General features: G+C 34.5%; 1 protein-coding gene across 1 annotated transcript in view; it reads left to right on the top strand.

Annotated features, from left to right (window-relative positions):
- Positions 1 to 20125, top strand: part of LOC105620809 (protein mahjong) — a 110914-nt gene extending 90789 nt beyond the window's left edge. Inside the window, exons 9-15 of the mRNA XM_012202291.1 lie at positions 3857 to 4098; positions 4198 to 4449; positions 6666 to 6855; positions 6939 to 7232; positions 7428 to 7836; positions 9178 to 9399; positions 19914 to 20125. Of these exons, the coding sequence (XP_012057681.1) occupies positions 3857 to 4098; positions 4198 to 4449; positions 6666 to 6855; positions 6939 to 7232; positions 7428 to 7836; positions 9178 to 9399; positions 19914 to 20125 (1821 nt within the window). The remainder of the gene's footprint in view (positions 1 to 3856; positions 4099 to 4197; positions 4450 to 6665; positions 6856 to 6938; positions 7233 to 7427; positions 7837 to 9177; positions 9400 to 19913) is intronic.
- The last annotated feature ends 248 nt before the right edge of the window (positions 20126 to 20373 follow it).

A 20373-nucleotide genomic window follows, 5' to 3' on the forward strand; every position in this document is an offset into this window, starting at 1 on the left:
ATGACGCCCTTCTGATCCAAACGCACAGCATCGTCTTCCGTCCGAAGCGATTTTATCTTGAGGAAGATGTTGATGATTAGGCGGGATCAACCCAAGATTTCTTGCGTTTAGGATTCTGAAAATAGATTCACTTTTCATCGCCTGTTACAATTCGATGCAGGAACGACTTTCTTTTTTATCTGGCAAGCAGAATTTGGCATGTGTTTTGGCGTCGCTCCATCTGCCTATCATTCAGTTCATGTGGCACCCATTTTCCGATCTTTTGAACCTTCCTCATGGCATGTAGTCGCATGGAAATGGCTGCTTGACAGCCAACTGCTCGGCAAACATTTTTTGCGATTGGGTATCGTCCTCGTCCAAAAGAGCCTGCAATTGACAATCTTCAACCTTCCTAGGCCGATTTTCACGCTTCTTGTCACTCAAGTCAAAATTGTCATTGAACCGGCGAAATCAATCTCTGCACGTTGTTTCCGATAAAGCATTGTCGCCATAGGCCTCCACAAGCATTCGATGCGATTCGGCAGCCGATTTCTTCAAATTGAAACAGAAAAGCAAAGCTTCCCGCATATGCTTTTTTTTTAGCAAAAAAATTAGACATGATTACGAAAAAAAATGTATGTGTTGTATGAAATTGCTGATGATGTGCACTGGTTAATGTTGACAGATGTCAATATTAATACATCAAACACACAAAAAAAAGTGTGTTGTGTGCCCAGGGTAGCTTTGTACACTCACTAATGCCTATGAGCAAACAACGGATTTAAACTTATACATCTGGGTGTACAATTGGGGGGACATTTAAAGTATTAGAAATCTCTGAAAATATCCGTCAAATCAAAAATATGTTCAGACAGAAGTTATATAATTTCAAAGGAGAATTTCAAATAATGATAAATTAAACAATTTAAAATTTGTTTAAGTCGATTTTTAAGATCGCATTTAGATAAGAGATCGCTTTTATTTTTTTAAATGGAATAATATGAATATTTTTTACGTAATATAATTCCCTAATTATTCTACATTCAAAAGTATTCAGGCAAAAATATCGAAAAATTAATTGTTTACAAGATATTCTACCTTTTGATTTAAAATGTAAAATATCGTAAACTATTTTAATAACAATAATAAGTTTTATTGATTTGCCAAAATTTATAAATTTATACGCAATGAAACGCGATATAGTTTCAGAATGAACTTCAAAAAAAAAAGTGAGGAATCAGCGAAGTGTTGTTTAGACTTTGATAAAAGATGTATAACAGCATTTGCAACAATAAGTATTGAGCTTCGCTAATGTTAACAATTATCATAAGTTAACAATGATAGTAACTATGACGAGAAACAAGAGTATGAGAATGAAAATAAAATCTACTGACATAATAAAAATTGTTAAAAATGAGAAGCAATGTAAGAGAAAAGTAGATTTCTAGAATTTAGAGTTAAAAGTAGAGAAACAAATATCATTGGATAAGAGATTGAAGTATTTGACTACCACATTATAGAGAGTCTTTCAATAAGGACGCTCGATTTTTAAATGTAAATAAAACAAGTTGTGTGTGAGATACACTCAATTTTTTTTTATTTCAAAGAATATTTTATGGCATTAAATATGGAATATAATGTCGCTCAAATGTCCGCCGCTTCGCTTGATGACGTATTCGGGCGGTCCAATTTTCGACTTTCTCGCATAAATCTGGCTGAATTTGCTGGATGGCGTTTGTTATGTTGACTTTGAGAGCATCAATTGTTTGCGGTTTATTCGTATAGATCTGCGATTTAAGATAGCCCCAAAGGAAGAAGTCTAAAGGCGTTAAATTGCACGATCTCTGTGGCCAGTTCACATCGCCGCCGCGCGAGATAATCTCAAATTGCTCGTGTAGAATGTCTCGTGGCATGCAGTGTGTGGCACGTAGCCATCCTGTTGAAATCACATGTTATCTACCGATATCATTCATATCAGGTCACAAGAAGTTACTTATCATCGATCTGTAGCGCTCGCCGTTGACGGTTATGGCAACGCCCGCTTCGTTTTGAAAGAAGTACCGATGATTCCACCAGATCAAAATCCGCACCAAATAGTGACTTTCTCGGGATGCATTTGGAGCTGATGTATTTCGCGTGGATTGGTATCGTCCCAAATTTGACAATTTTGCTTGTTCACATATCCATTCATCCAAAAATAGGTCTCATCGCTAAAGATGATTTGTTTGGCGAAATTTGGGTTAACTTCCAAGTGCTCCAGAACCCAACAGCGAACACACGGCGTTGTCTATGATCGTTTACTTTAAGTTCCTGAGTTGAATTTTATAGGGGCAGACCCAAGTCCCGACGCAAAATTCGCCAAGTTGAAGTCGCAGAAAGGCCAAGTTCTTGTGAACGACGAGAAATTGACTGCCTCGGGTTTTCCCGTACACTCTCACGCACAGTAGCGATGTTTTCAGCAGACCTTGCGTTTCGGCGACGTACTGGTGTTGGCTAATTATTTATCGAACCGGTTGACTCGAATTTGGCCACCAAACGTCGAATAGTCGACTCGGCAGAACGATTGTGGCGAGGATAAAAATCACGTAATGCGCGGAACGTTTCTCGAATAGAGCACTGATTTTGATAATAAAATTTTATTTGCACACGTTGCTCAACACTACCTTCCATGATGATTTGCCATACATTACTAAACATTTCACAACAAATTTGACAGATGTCACTTCAACAACACGGCTATTATGATCTAACAAATTTCGAGCGTCCTTATTGAAAGATCCTATATAAGAGAAGATAGCCTGAAATTTATTTGTATGATATCAAAGAGGATAAGATAAAAACGATTAAAAAGATAACGATGAAGCAAAATGAAGTTCTCATTGAAAAGTTTCTCATTGAAATGAAGACAATCATATAGGTAAAAAAGGATATTTGAACACAAATATTACAGATGAAACAATACAACGAAAAATGAAAGTCAACCGAATATTAGCTACACGAGAGATCTATGCACGGTCTGACTTATAATGCGATCCAAAATAGGTCTAAGCACCAACCATTTACACCGGCTTTAACTTATTAAGCAGCCTGAACACGAACTCTGAACTTTTCGAATACGATCCTTTAAATATTTTTTGAACTTTTTATTTACAAGATATAATATGTTCATTATCAACGACATGACATATATCAATTTGAGATTAACAAATGATGGTAGATCGACCTATTTCAGGTCAAGTCATCAACAACCGAAGTCTGACCTACAGCCAGATCTGGTCATCTCTCAAGTGTTACAGCGAGGGATCTAAATAATTTAGGTCGAATTTAGGGGTATAGGTCACGGTCTAAATTCATGATGTAAACGTAGCTATTTAGCTAAAATTAAAAGCCTGAAACAAGTATTAAATCATCGAATTTAGCATTGTATGCAAAATAAAATTCGATTATATACATATTGAAATTATGTATATACGGTATCAACATACTCGAACAAGAAATTGAGAGTTGAGGAGCTTTTATAAGGAGAAAGAATATAATAAACGGAGACGTGCATAGGCAGGTTCTACATTTAATGATTAAAGAGTTATTAAAGAATCGGAAACCAACATATCTTAATATCTATATGCGTAATGAGATGAATCAATTGATATAACGAAAACACATAGTATTTATATAAAACAATGTGTAGTTACATAGTTTGTAATATTTTAATTGTCCCACTCTGCGTGCGTGCGTGTGTGTGTGCATATTTTTTAATAATTATAAAATAATTAACAGTTGACACTTTTTGTATAATATAATTTTTATATATTTTATATATTTTTATATATTTTATATATTTTTATTATTACAAATATCAAAATGTTATTTTTTTTAGCCAAGAAGTAGTTTTTCTCCAGGTGCCCCTGTTAATTTGTATAATACAAATAGATGTACACAAAGAGAAACTACTTATCGAAATAATACTCCCACATCATCTCGATTTATATCCCATACGGGTGGATGCACTAGTTCATCATCTGGAAATAATAATATTCGATTAAAACTTGCAGATTGCTTGAATCAAAATGTTATTTCGAATAATGCAAATCAGCCGATTAAGTTACAAATTAATCAGAAGTAAGAGTTATACTTCCTTCAATACTTTATTTTCCTTTATTTATTTTCTTATTTGTCTTCAATCATTTTTCTTTTCTTAAAATATTTGTTATGTTATAGGAAATCAATGTCATCTGAAAGGCAACCTCTAATCATTCCAATGAATTATCAATCTATGATACAATCCCAATCAATTAGCTGTAGATCTTTACAGAAACAGATTTTCAGAGATCCTGGAAGTGGCGGAGGGCCTGGTGTAGCCACCTCTAATTTATCTGTTACTCTCGATTCTATTATTACAGAATATTTAACCAATCAACATGCTTTGTGTAAAAATCCTATGGTAACGTGTCCACAATTCAATCTTTTTGAGTAAGTAATATTTCTCTATTTATGAATAAAATAGTTGTATAGTATAAAAAATTTTATTATTTGTTTTATTTTATTTATGTATGTACTTTAATCAGTGATGCAGATTCGAATCGCTACACCATCGAGCAATGCACTAAGAGTGTAAATGAGGATAGAGAAAAACCAAAAGTTGAAAATTCAAATATGGCAGAAAAATTTGTTGACAAATAAGAGTCTACAAACATTCTTGCAAAATTTCTTTTTAATAAAATAATTTTTATCCTTACCGCCAGCTATATTTATATTTTTAGGAGTGTAGAGTAAGTATCATTCCATATCATTTTAATCACGCTAGTTGCTTCATAATTTAAAAAATTTTTGTTATCACTTATTTATGTTTTAAGAGTTGAAAAGTATTTTTCAAATAAATTTATTACTTACCATGATGGTCATTTTAAATCGACACAGCAATTTTACAATTTTCAAATATTTGTATTAATTATTAATTTATTCTAACTCTTGTTTTATTTATTTGATTTGTATAATAAAAATTCATTCTCTTGAGAAGAATCTTTTTTTTTTACGTTATTACAACTTTTCGCCTAAAATTATTAATTTTCATTATTATTTCTCCCTCCTCCCCTCTCTCTCTCTATCTATCTATCTATCTATCTATCTATCTATCTATCTATCTATCTATCTATCTATCTATCTATCTTTCTAATATAAATTTTACATTTCTCTCAATCTTTAATTCAAAATTTTATCAGGATGGGTACAAAACGTCCTAATCATTTTTTAATGTGAATAGTGATATATCAGAAAAGTACAAAGATGACAAAAAATTGTTTTGCTTTCCAGTTTTTCAACAGACTTTTCGAGATAAGTAAAGTATAAAACATCTAATTTAATAGCTTTAATAGCTATAACTGAAATGGAGAAAATAAAACAAATCTAGAATTTGCATCGTTATACGTGCAATGATAAAAATTGATTGAGATGATTTGCAGACTAAAAATATAGGTAAATATTCATAAAAGGTCAGCACCTTAAAAATCAATTATCTTGACGTATGTTGTAAGTGTAAAAATTTTTGTAATGATGTAAAAGAAAGACCATGTTTTAATCTAAAGAGAATGATTTTTTGTTAATTCAAATAGAATAAGTAGAATAACAGCTATATATATAATAATTAACGCAAAAACTGTAAAACTGCTATCACTACCGATTTAAAATAATCGCCACGACCAAACATAAAAAATAAAACATTTTTTTTAATTGGTTGTCAACTTTCTAAACATAAATAAATGAATGGTAACATTGTCAAAAATTTACAAAATTTTGTAGTGACTAATCTAGTTAAAATGATATGGAATAATCCCTACTCTAAGCCTCTGAAAATAGAAATATTTCCGACAAAGGTAAAAATTATTTTATCGAAAATTTGCATGCATATGTATTTCTAGATTCTTGTTAAAAATTTTTCATATACACCATATCTCAATTTTTTACTTTTTCTCATTCCATTCCAAGTACATATGAGCCCAATTATGATGTAAGAATGCAATGTGTATCATTGCGCAAAATGCGCAATGCGATACTAGAAATTGCGATATCAATACTAGAAATAACCAATCAAATGTTGCCCTATACACTTTCCGTATGGCATATTGGAATAGCCAATCAAATTTTTAACTTAAAATTCATTCTCTTACCGCGCATTCTCGGGAATGGTACTTCTATCTTGTCTTCTTACATCATGAGCCCAATAGTACCTCAGTTACTACCCACACTGCTACACGTGCATGGCTCTCTCGAATAGCGAATTCGATTGGAGACACTAATGATACATTAAAGTCACAAATTGATGTAAAAATACATGTTTCATATAAGTATATGTTAAATTGCGAAACCTTATTATCAGTACACTTTTGCCATGTTTCAAAATTTACTGCTATTTGAAAATCTATAGTTCACGTTATATGCACTATAGATTTTTAGTACTAGTAGTCAATTTTGAAATGCAGCCTTTATTATTGCTGCTTCATAAAAATGTATTAGGTGTTTTATCATTTGAAATATTTGTATTTCATTTCTTTATTGCTTATTATACAACAATTTTAATATGCACTAGTGTGTCCAATCGAATCCGCTATTATGATGCATATCTCCACTCATCATTGCTTATTGATACAGCATTTCGAATTCGACATTTCTGACTTTCATTAATATTACAGACCACATAAATGTCCAGACCCATGTACAAAAAATTCTTCACCTACTAATGTAACAGTGAGATTAGCAAGAAGAGCATTAGGAATGGATGGTAGAAGATTAGATAGAAGGCATATTTATAGCCGTTTTTGCCCTATAAAAACTTTTCGGCCTACTGATGTAGGAGGAATTTTCACTTGTTGTACTTTTTCGGTAAATTTTAATTTATTGTAAATTATTCTAGTTTTTATATACTATTATTTTGTATCTCTCTTTAATCATATTTTTGAATGCAGCCTTGCACACAATATCTCATTTTGGGCACCCAGACTGGAGACATCAAAATGTTCAATATTCATACAGGAATGGAAGAAGCAACTTATCAATGTCATGAATCGTATGTGTATCATATGGAATGTAATCAGCGTGGTAATCTTTTGTTAACTACTACCGCCTGGAGAAGTCCTATGTCAATACTTTGGGACATAGGAGCGTTCTTTGAAATGAAATTTCCTTTAGAAAATGAAGATTATGTTGAATTTAGCAAATTACAAGATAGAATAATTGGTACCCAAGGCGAGAGTGCGACGGTAAATATGTGCTAATTCTATTAGCATTTAATTGTACTTAACTACATCGCATAAAAATACGCTAATGTTAATTTAAATGACACTATTTTAATAATTAAGTTATCAGTAGCGTCTTATTTCACTTTTCAATTGCATTATATCTTAAAAGATCTTACTAAGACTATTTCACATATTTTCTATTATTTTCTATTATAGATATATGATATAGGAACTGGAAAACTATTAACAACTTTGACTCCGTCTATCTCAAATCAATATACTAAAAACCGAGCAACTTTTAGTATGAATGACGAATTAGTACTTAGCGATGGCATATTATGGGATGTTAATTCAGGCAAAGAAATTCATAAATTTGATAAATTGAATCAAATATTAAATGGAGTTTTTCATCCAAATGGGACTGAGGTTGTATCTAATACTGAAGTATGGGATTTGAGAACATTTCACTTACTTAAGACAGTTCCTACTCTTGATGAAATGGAAGTAATCTTCTCGCCAGTCAACAATATTATATATGCTGTTGCATTAGACCAAGACAATGAAAACGATTCTCATTACGCAACATCTTTCAAGACTCTAGATGCTTTAGATTATAGTAATATTGGTAAGAGAGAAGCTTATTATTATATTTAAAAAACACAAAAAATATGTTATTACAATTTAAGAGGATTCTAAATCGATTACTGAACTTGATCGAGGTCAATAATAGAGACTTTTTAAATTCCAAATTCGATAATAATGACATTTTTGATTTATTTCTTACTTTATACAGGGTTCCATTTTAATGTCCTATCTTAGATAATTTTTATTTTTGATCTTAGAAAAAAATGTTTCAGACAAAAGTTGTATGGCTTTGAGGGGGACATAAGATGGTGTCATTTGACCTAGTTGTTTGAAGATCATTCGTTAAAATCAAAGTCATTGGAAATGGTTTCTCTTATTTTCATTTTTATGTAAAAATGAATGTTTGGTGCAAAAATGAAAATAAGAAAAACAATCGAGAAAACTTAACGAATATTATTCAGGTCATAATCCTAAAAGAGGTTTTAGTCGTCGATCGGACACTTTGGATAATGCTGTAACTTGCAAGCTTTATAACTCGAAAAGTAATGAAATAAATTATGATAAATAATGAAAATGAACTTAATTATAGTGTTTTGGAAAGCTCTGGCGATGATCTACAAGAATGTGCAATAAAAAGTAAGAAGTTCCATTTAAGAAATTGAAGGTAACCTTCACATGACTTTCAATTACTCAAGGTCAAACTAACACTTATCTTATATCCCCCTCAAAGTCATACAATTTTGTCTGAAATATTTTTTTCTAAGATCAAAAATAAAAAAATTATTTGGGGGAATATTAAAATGGGATATCGTTCTGTATATCGTTCTATCTTATTCAAACATATATATCTATCCTTATCTAACATATGCCAGCATCGTCTATTGCAAAACCGTGCAACTACACGGAATTTCAGCTGTGTTGACGTTCTCAGTCTCTGCAAAGCATCCGTATACACATATTTTTCATTCGGTGAAAAAATTTTTCTTCTAGACTTTCAATCTTAGTTCTACAAACTCGATATCGTTCGTTCCAATAATATAATTTAAGCTGCTTATTTTTAAGATATGGACTCTAAAACTCTTATATATGAAGCAAATATATACCTGAAATGACAATTGTATGTACGAGCCAAAAGTAAGTTTTTTAACTTTTTTTTTAATTTTCTCTTGAAATCTAATACAGCTGAAGTTCTGTTTATACGTACTTTAATTCTATAACAATTTTGTAATCCATAAATTCAATTCGGATTTTTCACCGAATGGAAATGATGGTAAAATAGAACGATTTTAGCATTCCCTTAAAAGATAAGTTTTATTTTATATGAATTTTACTTTTGCTATAAATAATTAATTAAGATTATTCTCATATATTAATATTTCAGCAACTTGTGATGTGAAAAGGGGAATTTATGGTCTTGCCTGCAACAAATTTGACACTCAAATTGCTATAGTAGAAAATATGGGTGAATTCTCTAGCATACAGGAATCATGTGTTAGATTATATGATGTAGGAAGACGAAGAGACGATGAGGATGAAGCTGATGAGGACGATGAAGAAGACGATCTTGATGCCAGTGATGATGATGCATCTGATAATGCAGATGGTAAAAATTAATATTATATTAATAAATAGATAGATAAGATTTATTGTTCCCTAATGGGATTACAAAAATTTTCGTTTTCAATCTATCCGCATGCAATAAACAAAAAAAATTATCTATATATGTATTCATGGTATAAGAATATAAGATATTTCATTTGTGTGTGTGTGCGTGCGTGCGTGCGCGCAATGACCAGCAGACTAAGGGACTGATTCTGTTGCGCAGATATTATGTAGAGTAAAAAAACTGCGCAATGACATCAATGATTGTCGTTAAGAGTTAGAATCAGTCTCTAAATCAGAACAACCAATCAAATGCTTGCTCTAAATTTACGGCAACACTTTGATTAGTCAAAGAACAGCCGCCTGCGGAGACGACTGCGCATCCTTGAAAATGGGATATCTTATATTTTTATACCATGTATTTACAAACATATTTAATCCAATCCGCCTATTTAATCCAATTCGCATGCCACAACATACGCATTCAATCTCATTCCAAAACCACGCAATATACTTACACTCTCTACTCTGATTGTAAAAATCATAGTGGAATTAATAAGATAAAACACACACACATTGCGCACAATGGTGACAGTAAACTGGAAATAATTAATCAAATATTCCCTAATATGCACTTTCCTGCGTATAATAGCGCTGATACTGGAATAACCAATAAAATGTCACTCAAATTCATACTGCACATTCACGGGAGTATGTGCTTTATTCCATCATGGTAAATTTCTTATTCATTCCATCATGGTAAAAATCTAGCAATCCTATCAACACATACACACACAAATCAGCTATCCTTATCTCGACACGCGCGCGCATACACCCATTAATCGCTCTGATCGATTTCTATTTCTTTCTAGCTCTATTATAATATTATGTTATCGTAATATTTATCATTAAGATTTTTATATCTAAATATTATTATTATCACTAAGTTTAGATTACTTATAATTAATTATTAAACGAACTTACCTAAGTGAAGTTCAATCTTTATTATGTTTCTGTCTCGTCCAGATGGATATAACATATAATTTATAGTAGTGCGCCTGCGCACATTTCAATAACAGTATTTAAAGTACCGCCAAAAAAGCGGATGTTTTCCTGCGACTTTGCGCGCCGTGAAACTTCTTCTGCACGCCGCCCGGCCTGCGCCATTTCATTAAGTTCAAAGCTTCCGCGGCAAATTGCCTCAAGATGAACCGATGAAAGAGAGTTGGAAAATCCATCTGGATCATAATTAAGATCGAACTTCACTTAGATAAGTTCATTATAATAGTTTCTAATAATGATGCTCCCTTAAATCTCGTCCGGATGAATATAACTTGTAGTAATTTAACGCTTGATTTGTCGCCTGTTTTATTCTCTGGGGGAGAAAATTCAAGAAGATTAATAAAGAAGACTAGTTGAAGTTATCTTTTGGGTGAATTTGAGTTTCTCCACGCTAAGAGCGCAGATTCTCTGTTGAGAATCATTCTCTGATTAACATTCAATCTGTTGAAGAGTCAGCGCAGATTCTAGATTCGCGATGTTATTTTATCGCTTGATCAGATGTAAAGCGACTCTCTTGCTCACCGTTTGCTGATGTGTGATTACTGCTGTGAGCCTAAGATATGATAACATTAACTTCTTAGTCTTTTTGATTCATCGATTTACTCTATTTCTGCGCGAAAAAAATGATGTTGAAGGATTTAAAAATTAAATACAGATCCGAAAATAAACCCCGTTAGATCATCAAAATAATTTTGTAGGATACTCGAGCTGATTTTGTAGGATACTCGAGCTGATTTTGTAGGATACTCGAGCTAGAATCTTACTCAAAATTTTTTGCTCATTAGATTTGAGCCCCTCTATAAAAACAAATAAAATTAGATCTCCAAGTCTACATCCAGCAGAAATATTCTCTCCAGCAGAAATACGAGATGATATAGGATGAGATAAAATGATAAATTGAAAAAATCAGTGATAATTAATATTCTGGAAGTAAATTTATAGCGAATTCGGCAAACTGCATTAAGTGCGAACTTTTTCAGTGCCACGCATTCATTCAGCTTGTACTATACGCACTATATCAGTGCGTTAAGATTCCAAAAACTTTGCGTTGACGATGGTGGGATAGAATCAAATGGCGGTCTGATGAAACCAGTAGCCGTATATTCAAATACGAACCCATATCTATATGCTCGCCTTCGGCACGACGAGGATAGCTTCTTCTCACACTAGTCGCTTGTTTCAACCGAAAATGCTTTCTCGGCAATCTCGGCCGCTCGGCCCTCGGCAATAAGGGGCAAGGAGCATTCTAAATAACATATAACTTTTAATAAATTGTAGTAATAATGTACCCCTCTTATTAATCCAAAATAGTATAAATTATGTTAAAACGCAACAGTTTATGAAATATTTAATTGATTGTTTATGATTTTTCATGCGCGTTATATACCTTTTTCATAAATTCGAGTAGCAAGAATAGTTCAGTAGAAGTAGAATTTTATCGGAAAAATAATTATAAACCAGCATTTCTCTTCACGAAAATCTTCGAAAGATCATCAGAAAAAAATGCGTATGTTTGAAACTTGAGATTTGTGAAGAAAAAATCGAATAGTTTTTCCATACAATCGATGTTCTACATCTCATTTTCTAGGTATTTCGAATATATTTTTTATATCGAACTTTTTTCCATACAATCAATATCTTCCGTTTTATAAGCGAAAAACGTTGTAAAAGCATGTAGAAAAAAAAGCTTTGAGTTTTAAACGCAAAGCTTTGAAATTCTTGTAAAATGTAGCCCTCAATGACAAATAAATGACAAATAAATCTAGCCCTAAACGAACCTAAAATGTTCATATTTTTGCAAAAAGTTGCCGCAACTACTCAGTAATTTTAAAATTGTCGTATTCGGTAAATGAAGACTCAGTGTAATGCTAAATATTTGGACCAATCAAAAGAACTGAATGAGTTCAAGAAATGCACTGATCTTTAGAGCAGCACTAGAACAGTTAGTACATTTGTGCCGAATTCGCCATTAGATTTAAATGAATTAATTAGTTATTATTTTTAATTTTCAAAGCGAATAATTAGAATGTTACAATTAATCTTTAAAATGGCTTAATTGGAATGTTTTTATTTTAATAAGATTAATGACGTTTATCTTCTGGATACTATTGGGAGTACAAATTAGTTCGGTCCGTTTTTTGTGTATTTATTTCAAAACAAAATGAATGAACAGATCAATTAAAGTATTGTCCATCGTTGCCTACTACTTTTTCCCATCTCTCAGGCAATTTTCGAATTCCATCTCGAAAAAATGACTCGTCTTTGGAGGCGATCCAATTTTGGAGCCAATTTTCAATTTCAGTGAAAGAAGTGAACCGGTGACATGCTGCATCCTTCGGAACAACCAGTAATCAGAAGGAGCAATGTCCTGAGAATACGGCGTGTGCGGTAAAACATCCCATTTGAGCGTTTCCAAATATTTTTTTACGACTTTTAGCAACATGAGGCCGAGCGTTGTCATGAAGAAGAATAACTTTATCATGTCTTTGCTCGTATTTCGGCCGTTTTTCTCGCAATGCATGGCTCAAACGAATCAATTGTAACCGATACCGATCGTCCGTAATAGAATCGCCAGGTTTCAGCAGCTCATAGTAAACAAGACCCTTTTGGTCCCACCAGATATAGAGCATGATCTTCAATCCATGAATGTTCAGTCGTGGTGTTGATGTTGAGGTCGATGGCAACGATTGACTGGGTTTAGCGTAGTATTTTTTTCTTCTTGGGATTGTCGTAGAATATCCACTTCTCCAGTCACAATCTGATGCAAACAACTTTTTCTCTGTTGTCTTTGAATTAGCTGTTCGCAAGTGAAAAATCGCCTTTCAATGTCTCTCGATTTCAGTTCATAAGGCACCCAATTTCCTTGTTTTTGAATTATTCCCATGACTCTCAATCGTACAGAAACTTGTTGAGTTATCCCCAATGATTCTGTAAGTTCCTCTTGCGTTTAACTCTGATCTTCTTCAAGTAATGCCTCTAATTCTTTGTCTTCGAATTTTTTTGGCTGTCCAGAGCGAGGCTTGTCTTCAATGCTGAAATCTCCATCCTTAAAACGTCGAAACCACTCCCTATATGATTTATCAGTTAGAATATTGTCATAAACTTCGATGGGCACAAGCATTCGATGGGCTTCAGCCGCACTTTTCTTCCAATTAAAGCAGAAAATCAAAACCTCCCTCAAATGCTGCTTGGTTAACACAAAATTCGACATTTCAAACACAGTAAAAATCATTTTTGTATGAAATTCAAAGCGATATAAACTGAATATTATTAGCAAATTTAACCTCTCTGAAATCGCCAAAATCAGCTGAAAATTATGAATCATTAACAACAGCTGAAGCCATCTTTAGGAAAACGGAACTAATTTGTACTCCCAATAATATGTTTAAACCTTTAATTTTTTAAATTTCAAAATCAATTGAGAACGAAAGATTTGGATGAAACTTGACTGAGATAAGGCACACTAAGGAGGCCTAAGGCCCTAAAACGTGTTAATGTAAAACATTCGATAGATATATGAAACATTTTGGAATCTATGAACCGAAACTAGAGCATGAGAATGAGTAAGGGAGATCAGGCGTCAATAATTAGATCCGAATTAGGATGCAAATTGTGTAAAAAGAAACTGCAATGGACACACAATGTACGCAAACATATATGGTGTGCGTGCGTGCGTGCGTGCGTGCGTGCGTGCGTGCGTGCGTGCGTGCGTGCGTGCGTGCGTGCGTGCGTGCGTGCGTGCGTGCGTGCGTGCGTGCGTGCGTGCGTGCCATAGTAATCGGAAAATGACATATATATATATATATATATTTAGTTAGTTCAGTTATAGTTAGTTTAGTTATACAAGATCGAATGTGATATAAATTATGATTTATAGTTTCCTAAAATGGATGTTATCTTCTACTAGTAGGCACCGAGGAAATCTGTGGACGGACATTGCTAATTCTGGGGATACAAGGTCATGTTCCTTAGTGAGCCAAAAAAGTTTGGGAAACTATGTTACATATGATTGATATGATAAACATGTGCTGCGGGATGAAATAAGAAATCCGGAAGTCTGAGCTCAATGAATTGGAGACAAGTAAAAGACAAGTAGAAACACCAAATTGATGGTTATCTTTTTTAAAGGCATCGAGTTACATGGATAAATTCTGTTATCTTAATTGCAGCTAGAGTTGATTTCATATGAGATTGTAATGAGGATGGGAAAGTTCAATTGTTGTTATTTCCCTGGTTATGAGATAGTTAAGAAATATCTGCGAATCACTTCTAACTTCGAAGAGTTAAGTCCGAAATGGATAAAGATACTTGTTAACATCCGAAGGCCCAGAAGCTGAGGAACGGAAATCACAAAGGAAAGTGTACGGTATTGACTGTAAAGTTCCTACCAACAATGTAGAGCATTAGAATAACGCTTGATAATCGAATCTGATAAAGAGACCGGTTCGGTCTCTTGGAGTCGCTGCTGATAGCATAGATTATTAAACTCTTCGCTGCTACTATATGAACGAATGGCAATATGAGATTGATCTTATCGTACAATAGCATGATAATTATAATATGATTGATTTTATCATACAATGATACAATTATAATAATATAATTCTTTGGCTTTTCATCTCAGTACTAAATTGAAAGGATCCGCATCTGCTAATGTAGAACAGCGCTCTTGTTGACAATTAAGATCTTCCAATCGCGAAGATCTGCTGAGAAGCGAGAGATGTTGCTTTAACCAAAGATTTGTCGGTGCATATGTATAGTGCAATGCATTAATTCGCTGGATCATAATAGCGGCCGACTTATCGACATTTATTTTTTATTCAAATACTATCAACTTTACAGAAAAACTGCAAGAAACAAAAATCATTTTTTTCTTCTCATAGAACTCTAAGAATTTTTGCACTATAGTACACGTCCTTGGGACATGCTTCATCCGTTCAAAGAAGTAAACCATCAGCAAAACGCATAGCCTTCTTAGAAACTTTTTAGTGAGACAATAAGTTGTGTAATATCGTGTTATTGCGTAAAAAAGAACGGATTTTACTAAGGAACTCAATAGTTTTACAAGCGCAGGGATGCCGTCAGTTTTAAAGGTATCTTGTTGATGATGCGATAATTTGCATGTCAATTTCACGCAGTGATCCTAAACAGTCATCCAAGTACTAACCTTGCCCAACGTTTAGACGTGAAATGGAAGTTGATGAATGCTGACTGCAGTCTGTCAATTTCTAAATTCTTACTGTTAGAAGAATAAGTACTCCTACTAAGGCGGCTATCATTTGCAAGCTGTTCATAATAGCATAACGAGAGGGATTCCCACTTAGATAGTGTACCATCATAGTTGCTTAGATACAGCCAGCTAATCCTCATTTCACAACTTGTTCATATAGCTAGATCAGCATCGTCTTAAAAAATTTGACAATTGACAATTGCTTTAGCATTTGACTCGACTTGGCCAAATTCTGTGCAGCGGTGGATCTCGAACAATTCATGCAAGCATTCACCGTTAGAATACTGAAGCTTTGAGGACGGCTATTCAAGTTCCCGAGAGCATTGAGTGAGTGGCCATTTGCCAGACTTTTGACTTAATATAGAAAGGATCTATGGATGCCTTTCAAATCATAGATGCATCATTTTCTTATTAAAAAATTTTCAATAAGAAGGAATGTTGAGAGAAACTAGTCTCTCCCCCTCCCTTGGGTGATTTTCGTAGAGCAATTGATCTCTACAAACATCTCTAAGGTACCGATCATCTTTCGTTTAATAGCAGCATCGATTTCTGGATCCTGATTGAGAGCGGTGAAGGCTCCTGGAGAATGAAGCGCATGGAAGAGATGCCTTTATCAAGAGCAATCGACGCCGATATTACACTGGCCCTCTTATCCTTGAGAATCTATACCTCATATTTAGATCAGTCTAAACTGGGCATCATCACTAAAGTTGTAACAAGCCTTTTCCTGAATGGAATCTGGTGCTACAAGAATTCCAAAGAATGTCATGGATTATTGAAAATCTCCGACGAGATTAGAGAGTAACACCTGGGTTTACCGAGCTTATCAGCTTGGATTTAAAAAATCCGAACGCTCGGTAAAATTGCGGAAGGAGAAGCCATCTTCGATTCTACTCGACCGCTAGGCGCTCAGCGATCTGTATTATGGGATGACAAGGGATCTTTATTTCCATTCTTAAAAAACACACAGATGGCTGAGAAAACAGCAAGGCAATGGTGTATTTGGCAGAAGAAATCGGTTACGTTCTCTTTTTTTTTTTTAAGTTATTTTTCCGTCCTCGGCAAAAGGAGCTCTGCTTCCATTCTACTCCATCTCCAGAAGATATTGATGTCCGCTCTGCCACGCTCTACTCGACTGCTAATGTGATCGGCAAAAGGAACTAGAGTATAAAGAGAGTGGCGAGTATGCATTTGCCTAATGCTGATTGATTCTGTCATTAAGTATCCTTACTATTAGTTAGAAAGAAGACAAAAAAAGAAGTTAAGACAAATTGCATCACATAGATAGGACTTAAGACACCAAATGGCGATTTCCAGCGTCATTCTCTTTATATCCACTTTAAGAGAAACGTATCTGAGATACACTACCCTGATCGTTACCGTCGGGTTTTCGATTGTATCATATGCTGGGCGTCGATTGGCGTCAAACGCCTTCTGCGTTCGACTCGTGACATATTGTTGCGAGTGCGGGTTTGTCGGCGCCCTACAGGTCGGTCTGCTCCAATACGGCGGAGGCAATCTAATTACTTGATTGCCCCAGCTTCAAGGATGGATCCAATATCTAATCCTAATCCTAACCTCCCACCCCACCCCACTCCCTACCCTTATCCTCCCAGAGCGTGCGTTTGGGCGAGACACAGATGAGCGGGATTCCTCGTGGTTCCCCGTGGGCGCGAGACGCCTCGAGGATTCAAAGCATATCGCGGCGAAACTGCTCACCCCTGTAGAAACGCCCTGCAGGCGCTGCTGGGTTTTTTTATTGCCCTTCTCGGGACGGTCTCGCTGGATAATAGTTTGTCGCATATACTTTTGTGGGTGAGGTGGCACCTTTGTAGGAGTTCGCCCTGTCTTCGGAACGGGGCCGACTAACAATAACTGTATTATACGATAGTATTAGCGGGAGGAGGAGCCGCGCTCACTCTATTCGACCACAGATGAGAGCCACTGGATTTTCGTATATCTGCGACATTTCCTCTACCGACAACCTAACTTTAAAGAATTGGTCGCGAGAGCGTAGACTGCTTCGGGTGGTTCGAGCGAATCAAAGCTCGCGAGCATGGTCAGAAACGGGTGGACGGATCTCTCGATAAATGTCGATTCTTTGAGGTGCGAGTGTAACAATGATCTGCATCCCTCGATCGATTTTGCGATCATTCATGTAAGTAAGAATTCACGCATTTTCTACTTCTGGCGGTAATATGAGATATCTCTCGATTCCATGAACGCCTCAAGTATACACTTACGACAGTATTGATTTACGAAAAGGGAACACTGTTGTCTCCACGATGAACAGAATAAATAATGAATTGGCAGAATAGCGCGCGAAGCAGAAGTGCCAAATTCGATTTTTGGCGATACCTGCAAATTTCTATGGAAAATTTTTGAGTTTGCCTAACTAAATTCGACAGGTCTCCATGAAAGGAGACTCCTATCTTGTTATAAATTCCTATGGATTTTTTCCTATAGATTCCTTTAGAGGACTATATAAGGAGCTGCGCACAATGAAAGGAATAGGGAACAGGAAATAGAAAATAAGAATTTCAATCTATGTACAGAAACTGTGCATTCCACAATTATATAATTTCTGGTAAGTTGAAATTCTTATTCTCTGTTTCCTATTCCTTTTATTGCGCGCAGCCCTTGAGATTCTGTAAGAGCTTATATAGTGTAAACAATTGATGACAACAGAGAAAAATATCGGAGCGCTCCTCGTCTCGAACTCGGAGTCTTCGAGTTAATAAACTACCGTCCTGCCACTGAGTCACACAGTTCTAACACTGATAGCTTCTCTGTTGCCTATTTCCTCTAAATTTCTTACGATAGATATCTATAAGATTTACGCAACATGTATATATAGAATAATATAGGAAATTTTTCTACAAAGTTTTTTACATAGGAATTTATGGCATCAGTCCATGAAAAGAGACTTCTATAGGATCGATGGGAAAAGGAATGATGTGCACATTGATGCAATTGGACCTAAATGATAAACAGGATGTCTCGTATTTGGATTTATTTTCGTGGGCAGGTAAAATAGACTAAACTGAGTCGAAAAGTCCTATCATTTTGCAATTTTTCAAAATAGTTTTTAAAAATTGCCGAATAAGCGAGAAAATCGATGCATAAGACAACTAAGATATTTTTCAGAGTTCTTTATGATATATTTTAAAGATATTTTTCAAGGAATTCTTAAAGATATCTTAAAGTTGTCTTATGCGTCACGTGATTTTAGACATTTTGCTCATTGGATAATAATTGCGAAAATTGCAAAATGATAGAGAATCTTTCGGTTCAGTTTATCCGCTCTATCTGCACTTAAAAATATTTTGAGATATCCTGTATAGTCCCTATAATATACATATAAGAGCGTGTACACAAAATGCTATAACAGCCAATTAATATAATTTCACGTGAAAATCTAAGATAATTTTTCCATAACTCCAAAAATTGAAAGTTACGTGATAAACAAGTGTGTTTGGTGACTCAAAAAAAGTCATGAGTATATATTTTTCTTATGACAGTCAAGATTTTTTTTCACCTGACGTGGAATATATCTCGTTTATTAACTATTATTGTGGCTTCCAATTTTGCGAGTTACGAATTATTCTTTCAAGTTAATATAGGTACTCATAGGAATGCGGAAGAGATGCCTGGGAACTAAAGATCTATAGGATACTACACTTTGATATAGGAACATGTAGGTTTACATAGGAGTTAGGATATAGAAGATGTGCATACGTCATCCTATGGTAGCCTATAGGCATTTTCAGGCACCTTTCCTTTGTCTTACGTACGTTTACATATTGCTATATGTTAAACTGGTACTCTATAGACCTTTTAGTTCTCGTGGGGCATCTGTCCACATTCCTGGGTACCTCTATTTGCATTCCTATGAATGTCCTATGTATATCTATGCATGTTGCGCAAATCTTATAAGTAACTACACTCCTACAGAATCTTATAGTCCTCTATAGGAACCCATGAAAAAATCCATGGGAATTTGCAGCAGGGACACTTTAAACACTGTTGTCGAAGCGTGCGCAGGCGCATTACTACAAGTTATATTCATCCGGACGAGACTTAAGGGAGCATAATACTAATTATTCTATTACTAATTATTCTATCTTAATATTGCTCAAGTACTATAAGTTTTTATATATTTGTAAATTAAATTGTAATGTTCAAATGTGAAACTAGAATTTATTTACATTTTGTAAAAATAGATGGTGATAATGCGGACGCTGGTGTAGAAGATGGTGACGATAACGATCAAAATGACAGAGAAAATAATGATGATGGCGAGGATGAGGATGGTGGAGATGGAGATGATTCTGGTGACGACAGTGCAGATTATGATCCTAATGTTGACATTCATGATCTATCTGATGATTTCTCTTTATCAGACATGGATGATTTAGAGATATTGTTTTCATGAATGCCATTAAGAAATACAATTTTGTTTGCGTGCGCGGACAGAATTAACGACACATGCAAGCGCACGCGCGCGCGCACACACACGCGCGCGCGTGTGTGTGTGTGTATACATATATACACATAAATATTAAAAATTAATTTTATTATGGTTATTAATTGAATATTCTAAACGTAATAATTATGACTAACTTTTCTATTGTAATTTGGATATTCTGTATTGATTTTACACAGAAATATCTGGGTATCAAT

The sequence above is a fragment of the Atta cephalotes genome (genome assembly GCF_000143395.1).
Source record: "Atta cephalotes unplaced genomic scaffold scaffold00029, whole genome shotgun sequence".
Lineage (NCBI taxonomy): Eukaryota > Metazoa > Arthropoda > Insecta > Hymenoptera > Formicidae > Atta > Atta cephalotes.